Source organism: Nycticebus coucang, chromosome 12, assembly GCF_027406575.1.
Source record: "Nycticebus coucang isolate mNycCou1 chromosome 12, mNycCou1.pri, whole genome shotgun sequence".
Taxonomy (NCBI): domain Eukaryota; kingdom Metazoa; phylum Chordata; class Mammalia; order Primates; family Lorisidae; genus Nycticebus; species Nycticebus coucang.
The window spans coordinates 101886595-101895032 of NC_069791.1; the positions used below are offsets into that span (position 1 = coordinate 101886595).

Genomic DNA, 8438 nt, shown 5'->3' on the forward strand with positions numbered 1-8438 from the left:
GTCTGCCATCATGAAACAGAGGACCAGAAGAGGCTCATACCTGAATATAAATTTGGGCAATGATGCATGCCATGCTCAAGGTCTGGGAGGTGCTAAGAGACTTAACCCAGAGAGCACAGGACAGGGGCCTGGCCTAGGGCTAGAGAAGGGGATATGGGAAGATCTGGGGAGTGATGGGGAGTTGAGATCTAAGTGATAGGCACACAAGTCACCAGGGGTCTCGTTGACTCTGCAGCTCTGGGGAGGCCAAGATTTCTGCATCTTTCTGCATCTCTTTTTCTTTTTGGGTGGGGACTAGCTATATTGCCCAGGCTATCCAAAAACTCCTGGGGTCAAGTAATATTCCTGTCTGAGTAGCTGAGACTACAGATCCATGCCACTGTGCTGGGTGAGATTCTGCATTTTTAACAAGCTCTGGGTGCTGTGGGTCCCAGGACCACACTTTGAGTAGCACTAAAGTTGCATGGTCCAATGTGGTAGCACTAGCCACCTGCAGCACTTTAACTTAGCAAGTAGAATGAAGTAGTACCAACTATTTAGTTACTCAGTGGCACTGGCCACAATGCTAGCACTCAGGAGACACATGGGGTCAGTGGCCACCACAGTAGACAGTGTAAATACAGACATCTGCCATTGCAGAAAGTTCTTGTGGATGGCCCTCCTCTGAAACTTGGAGACAGTTCAGCACACGCAAACAGCTGGAGGAGCTGGAGGAGAATCCGTATAGCTTTTTCAATTATTATTATTTTTAATTTTGGATTAATATGAGGGTCCAAACGATTAGGCTAAAATGTTTGCATTTGTTAGGTAAGATTCCTGTTGTAGTTGTGCCCCTCAGCCAGGAGGTGTGGCCCAAAAGAGCCCATGTAGCTTGAGAGCACAGTAAGGGGGTGACACTGGACACGGGCTAGGGACTCCCCAGGCAGTGAGGGCCTCTGGGCCATACTAGGACTCCACACCAGGGAAACCTGAGTGGTTTGTGTCTCTGTGTGGGGAGATGGGCTGCAGGGAATGGATGGTGCATCATTTCTCATCATCGTCACTTGCTTTTCCCTGGGCACTTGGCCTGGGGCTCTGGGGCTGTTGCCAGATGTGTGGAACGCTCCCTGGGGCCTCATTTGCAGCACCAACAGATTTTCCATTGTGTGTGTTGGCCCAAAGGTGACGTGTGCCACGCCTTCCTCCCCAGGGGCTCCATGTCCAGCCTTGAGTCCTGTACCAGCGGCTTCTCCCAGCTCAGCGCCACCACCTCTGCCTCCTCCTCAGGCCAGTCCCACAGCAGCTCCCGGATCTCCAGATAGCCGGGCCCAGTGCTCGGGGGCGGCCTGCTTGGCCCGCATCCGGGAGTGTGCAGAAAGAGAAGCCAGCTTGACGCAAGGCCTGGGATCACATGGGCCAGAGTCCCAGGCGTAGACGCTGCCAGAGTCGGGGTGTCTGGAGCAGCGGCAAGGACCCAGCCCTCAGTTAGGGCTCTCGAGGTCACAAAGACAGAACCAGCTCCTCCCGGCTGCGTGTAAGGAAAGGCCAAGGCCAAGCATCGTTGATGCAACCACCCTCAAGTCTTCTGGATGTGGGATCCCTTGCCTTTATGTGCTCCCACCCGCTTCCTGCTCCACTTGGCTGCCTAAAGGAGCTTTTTTATCCCAAGACTTCAGATCCTCACCCAGAGCACAGTCTAACAGCCAGCTGGGAGCCCAGATCAAATCCCGAGCCAATCATGGCTGCCAGGGAGAATGGAGAACACTGATTGGCCAGCCTTGTTGGTCATGTGTCTAACCCGGACCAATCACTGTGACCTGGGATGGGGGTAGTACAGTGATTGGCCAGCCTGGATCACGTGCCCCTCTCTAAAGCCAAGCACAGTGGTCTGAAAAGGGTAAGGAGGTGCCTCTGAGAATACTGGGGTTTCCCCCAAAAGGAAGAAAGGATGCTGGGCAAGTGGAAGTGACAGCCTTTCAGCCTGGCATCTGATTGCAAATCAGGGTCCTCAGTCCCAAGATGTGCTTGGAGTTACAGGCCCTGCTTTCTGTGTGTGGGGGCTCCCCCACGATAGACTTGGTGGGGAAGGCCTAACCCAGACACCCCTGACTCCGGCAGGTTTCTGCTAAGTTCCAGGCAGCGTAGGGCAACTCAAGGGATCTATATGTACCCCTGGAGGTCCCTTTCTCTCCTGGGGAGCTGTTTACTTATGACTTTGGGAAACCTTCCTCCCAGGTGCTTAAATACAAAAGGATGACCATTCATGGGTGCATGTAACTGGCTATTCCAGATCTTGGTAAGACTGGATCCAGGGTGTCAACATAATATCAAGACTCCCCTGACAGGTGGAGGCTGGTGTCTCTGCCTCGGGGCAGGTCTGACTCTGGAACTAGCTGAAATACTGACATGACATTCCCCACTTTCCACAAGTGAGAATTTGGGGCTTGAGGACAGTTCTTTCCTTTCCTCCGTCACCCAAAAAGCAGCAGGTCAGAGGTCACCAAGTGGCATCCTGAGTCTGATCTAGCCTGCCTTTAATGTTTTTTTTTTGTCTTTAGAATGGTTTAAGAACTGGGGCAGTTCACATAGAAATCAGAGTTTTTTTTGCTTCCCTAGCATTTGGTAGCGTTGGCAAAATGGGGCCACTATTGGGACATGAAGGCAACCCGTCTGTGTCCCAGCATGGGGTCACACTAGTCCCTACTCCTATGGACTAGTGTCCAGCCCACACCACTCACCCTCATGATCTTCCTTCAAGGGCCCTCACTGACATGGCTCTGTCTGCATCTTGGGCTCCAATCTAGGGCCTGAGAGGATCAGCCTTGCTCTTATCTCTTAGCCTTGCTTAGAGTTGAGGGTCAGTCATTTCTGGTAGAGTTACTGGGCCAAGGGGTGGGTATATGACCACCAAAAGGGTAAGGAGCCTCAGGCTCTCTCTGTTCCCCTAGTGAGGGTGCTCTCACCCTTGGGAGAAAACTAGCTCAAACTGACTTAGCAACAAAGAGAATTCCCTGCGTCCTGTATTTGGTATGGTTGAGAGTGGGTCTTGCTTCAGGTATGGCTGGATCCAGGACCTCAATGTCTTCATGTGTCTCAACTGCCTCCAGGCCTCTTGACTCCACACTTCTGTGCATACTGACCTCATTCATTTTTCCACTTGGTGTGAAGGTGGCTGCCAGCAGCCTCAAGTCTGTAACTGCAGGGATCATTATCTCTAAGACAGAGAAGATTTCTCATCTCAAATCTCAAGGAAGGCTCTGATGGACCCAGCTTGAATCACATGCTCACTCCTGTGGACCATATCATCAAGGAGCCTGCGACTGGCATTCTCTCCACAAGCAACAGTGTGATGGAGGATGTCCAGTCCCCCAGTGGACAAGAGGAGCTAGGCCACACAATCAGCTCCATGGTGGTTGGTATCTTCTATGGTCCCCTCCCATGTGGAGGTCTCTGGGACCCACTCTGAAGCAAAGTGAATGGGCCATTCTTCTTGCCTTTGCGAGGTCTGGAATTCAAAATAATCCAAGGACAGGGCTGCCAAACTTTTGGCTTTTAAATTATCCCCAAGACAGAGGCTGGAAGCTCCTTGGCTTAGTCTTCTTAGTCTGTCTTGCTCATTAATCCATTTGTGGCCAGGACAGAAACAACCCACTCTCAGTGTGACTGTTGGTGTCTGGGAGTCTGGGTCTTGAATTTAGACCTGGGTTTGATCCCTAGCCTGCCTTTCTGTAGCCGTGTAACCTCGAGCAAGTAACTTAACCTCTCTGTGCCTTGGTTTCCTCATCTTTAAAAGTAGGGACAGCAGTGCCTACCTCATTGGGGAGTGGATGAAATGAGAGAGTGGTTATAAAGTTCTCAGCACAGGGCCTGGTTCCAGGATGTGCTCAGTAAATGTCTGTGGCAGTTTTGATTGTTTAATGTTTCTTATCCAAATGCTCCAGGCTCCTTCCTGAGGATGCCTGTCATGCTGTTTTTCATGAGACTGTGTGGCTCAGAATGCCACCAGCATCCAGGGAAAAGTGGATGTAGAGATACTATTTCCCTTTGAGCTGGGGGTGTGGTCAGGCCTTCCCTTTTCAAAACTGTTTTCTGGGCAAATTCACTGATCTGAAAGATCTGTGTGGTATTTCCTTCAACAGGTAGAGACAATTTTTCTCTAGAGTTTGAAAAATTTGAGGTTTTTTTTCCCACCTGGAATTCTGCTCCCTCTCCCATAAAATTAATTGTTCAATGTGAATAGCATAATTCTTTCAACAGTCTGTTTCAGGCCGTGAAACATGATGTTTTTTGTTTGCTTCATCATTTGCTCCAACCAAAAGCAGTAAACATTTTAGATTTGCACATTACTTCTATTGTCAACTTCCTAAAACCCTAGAGGTGTTGCCTGGGCTTGTTTAGGAACTTTCTAGCTATTGTTTACAAGACTCTGGAGCATTCTCGGCAGGGCTGGTATCACTCAAGAGGTTGCAAATTGGTTCTTGGTGGGGGGGAGAGAGGATTATACTGTATTAAATTCCTTGGGTTGATGTACCACAAACTTGGTATCTTAAACAATAATTTCTTTATCCTCACAGTTTTGGAGCCCAGCAGTCTGGAATCAAGGGGCTGGCAGGGCCATGCTTCTGCTGAAGGTTCTGAGGGAGGATCCTTCTTTGCCTCTCTCAGTTCCTGGTGGTGCCAGACATTCCTTGGCTTATGGTTGCATCACTCCAGTCTCTGCCTTTCTCTCTCTCTCTGTCTCCTCTTCTTATAAGGACACCAGCCATTGGATTTAGGACCCGTTCTAAATCCAGTATAATATCATTCTGAGATCCTTAACTAATTACATCTGCAAAGACCTAATTTCCAAATAAGGTCATATTCTAAGGTTTGGGGTGGGCATGAATTTTGGGGGAATGGTATTTGATACATTTCATATGCATACAGTGTATAAGCAGGTACACAGTTTATTAGTGCTTATTAAAATGTATTCGATACATTTCATATGCATACAGTGTATAAGCAGGTACACAGTTTATTAGTGCTTATTAGGTACACAGTTTATTAGTGGGCCCCAGTGGGCCCCCACTGGGGCCCACTCAGCACTGCCGAGATGCTACCTGCCTGGTATCCAGGTGGATGCCACATGGGGTTTTTACCAAAGTGCCAGACCTGGTGTCCTGGAGCACTGAATCCCAGGACGCTCCTAACATCAGAGGGTGAGGGGCTCAGTCCAGGGTGCCGCCTGTTCTTCCTATGAGCTCTCTCTGGGCGCGGAGCAGGGCATCTGGCTGTCACATACATCACGGGACTCTGAAAAGCTTCCTTTGTCTTGGAGCTGGAGGCCAGAAGCTGTCACTTGGGAGGGCAGGCGTGGTTCCTTTGTGTGGTGGGATGAGGGTCATCTATCTGTCCAGTTCCTGTTACCCAGCCCTGCCTGACACAGCTCATGGCGGGAGGAGATAGCTCCCCTCACTCCCACCTTGATACAGCGCCTTCATTCACTGTGATGCTCCATGGATTTCTCTTGAACTGTGGGAGGTGGGTTTGGAAGGGAACAGCCAGCTGACTGGTGGGTGTGTTGGCAGGAGGAAGAACAGCCCCAAGAGAGGAAGACAGCTCCTGAGGGTGGGTGGGGTCTGAGCTGCAGGTCCCTGCTGCCATCTGTCTCAGCTGCAGTGACTCCATGGGGTTCTCTGAGGGCCTGGATCCAGAGAGGGCAAAACACACCGGGGGCTCCCTGGTGGCCCAGAGGCTGCCTCTGGGACCACTTCTTCCTCTTGGGGCACAGAATGTCTGGGACCTCTGGGGAGGGGAGTCTGAGCTGCTGCCCTGGGGGCTGGGGCAGGGCTGGGAGCTCCCAAGGACGTCAGAGGTGGCTGTGGCTGCCAAACTTCTCTGTGGCCCTCCCCACCCTTCTCTTCAGGGCCTAACCCCTGCCCTATGGCATTTTGGAGGGACCTGAGTCCCCAGAAAGCACAACTTAAAACCTGTGACTTAGTTTTCCAGAGCCAATATTTTCTTGAGACCCTGACACCTTTGAGAACTTGTAGACACACACAGTTAAGTTTCATTTCTGTTTCAGGGTTCCAAAGAGCCCTTTTAAATTATTTATTTAATTTAATTTAATTAATTTTTTTGAGACAGAGTTACACTATGCCGCCCTTGGTAGAGTGCTGTGGCGTCACAGCTCACAGCAACCTCAAACTCCTGGGTTCAAGCAATCCTCTTGCCTCAGCCTCCCAAGTAGCTGGGACTATAGGTGGAAAGGAAGAAGGAAAGAAGGAAAGAAGGAAGGAAGGAAGGAAAGAAGGAAAGAAGGAAAGAGAAAAAGAAAGAGAGAAAGAAAGAAAGAGAAAGAAAGAAACCACGACACCTGGCTATTTTTGTTGTTGTTGTTGTTGTTGTAGTTGTCATTGTTGTTTGGCAGGCCCGGGGCTGGGTTCGAACCTGCCAGCCCTGGCCTGTGTGGCTGGCGTCCTAACCACTGAGTTACAGACACCGAGGCTAATGTTTTATTTTTTGAGACAGAGTCTCACGCTGTTGCCCTGGATACGGTGCTGTGCCATCATAGCTCACAGCAACCTCAAACTCAAACGGGCTCAAGTGATCCAAGCCCGGCTAGTTTGTCTATTTTTTGTAGAGATGGAATCACTCTTGCTCAGCTGGTCTTGAACTCTTGACTTAAGGAATTCTCTCGCCTCAGCCTCCCAGAGTGGTAAGATTACAGGCATGAGCCACCGCACCTGGCCCAAGGAGCTCTTTAAAGCTTACTGACACTAGGATCAGAAGTCTTCTGGGGGCTTTCTTAATACTAAATTTTAGGCAAAGCGCTCAGCAGCTGAGGTGTGTGGCTGTGGCAACTGCCCAGCACATAGAACTGTCAGGGTTCCCAGTTGGGCTGCAGGGGGGTCTTCAGTCACTACTAGAAGGTCCCAGAGGGGATCCTTGTACTGCTACGACCAGTCCACATTAATCTCTGACCAGCTTGCCCGCAGCTCAATGGCTTTATATATGTGTCACATGTGCCCTACCACGACCAAAGGTAGGATTTGGAATCTCAGACACTGTTCTGCGTCCTACTCCATGTACCATCTAAGCTCTACTTAGTCCAAAATCTAAATGCCCTGAGTCCAAACATATGCCTGTCCTGTTATAGTACATTATGAGTGTTTCAGTCCTCGGGTTGCCACAAAACCAACATAAACTGCCTCAAGCAAAAATGGGAATATATTGGTCCATATAATTGGGACTCAAGAAGTGTCAGCTTCAGGTATAGCTGAATCCAGGGGCTCAAATCCTGTCCCCCCTCCACACTGTCCTCACTTTGACCCTTCTCCACATTAGTTTGCTCTTTCCGTATCTTGGTTCAGGTTAGGCCTTCTCCACGTTGGTCATTTCTCCTCCTCCATTTGGCTCACACTATGGAAGCTAGACAACCCTTCCCCCAACAACTTTTTTCTTCCAATTCCAGAAGTTCCAGGGTGGGCACTGACTGGCTAGCCTGGGATGACCTACCTCTAGACCAATCTCTGAGGCCCACCTGGAACTTGAGGGGAGGGGTGCCAGACCAACCCTCTGGATGGAGAGTGGAGAAGATGGGGTGTCTCAACAGTGATAGATATGATGGAGGCCTCCAGCTAGGGCTCCTGATGCCCTGTCCACTTCCCCGGGCACTGTCATTGCCATGGAAGGCTTTTCAATGCAAGAAACTGCAACTCTGCCTCTGATGGCTACCTCTGATTGCTAGAGGACACTTGGGCCCTGTGTCGGGAAGACTGAACATGCTCTCAACTGGTGATGAATGGATGTTGGCTGATAAATGCTCCAGCTTCCCAACCTTTGAGTGGTTCCACTGAGCTCAGTTGCCTACAGCACTGACCTGCTCACTAATGCACCCTCTATGGGCTGTCTGCCCCTCCTTGCCGTTCTGGTGACTCAGCTAAGTCAGGGCTGCTACCAGAAGGGGGACTGGACCTTGGGCATGCAGTAGTAACAGCTATCCCAATGGCAGATTAAAATGAGACTCCACAGGCCAGAGGATTCAACGCTCACTCGGCATGCTCAAGTAACTCACTTGCCCCCTAACCCTGCCCCAACCTGCTGTGATGGGCCTTCTCCAGGTGATGCTGTGCTGCCTCCGGGCTTGGGTTACGCTGTCACTTCCCAACTTAGCTGATAGCAAAGCAGAGGACAGAGATGTCCATTCAGAGGCCAAGGGTCATTTTAGGACAGCCATCATTGGGGCTGCTGTCTCAGGCCCCTGTAGATTGTAGGACCCCCCACCCCGAGATTCTGATTGTGTCTGGGTCAGAGCCTAGAGTCTGCACCTGTAGAACATTCCCAGGCACTTACACTGACCTACACTCAGGCTTGGAAACTGCTCCCAGGAGCATGCCAAAGAGACCCTAAGGTGCCTGGCCTTGCAGCCCTTCTCAAGACATAGTGCCTGTTTCCCTTCCTCATGAATCTGGCCTGAC

The 8438-nt window shown here is 50.5% G+C and overlaps 1 protein-coding gene across 1 annotated transcript in view; it reads left to right on the top strand.

Annotated features, from left to right (window-relative positions):
• The window catches only part of SEC14L5 (SEC14 like lipid binding 5), a 42841-nt gene extending 38369 nt beyond the window's left edge, over positions 1-4472 (top strand). The window contains exon 17 of the mRNA XM_053557795.1: positions 1190-4472. Within this exon, the coding sequence (XP_053413770.1) occupies positions 1190-1301 (112 nt within the window). The 3' untranslated portion in view covers positions 1302-4472. The remainder of the gene's footprint in view (positions 1-1189) is intronic.
• The last annotated feature ends 3966 nt before the right edge of the window (positions 4473-8438 follow it).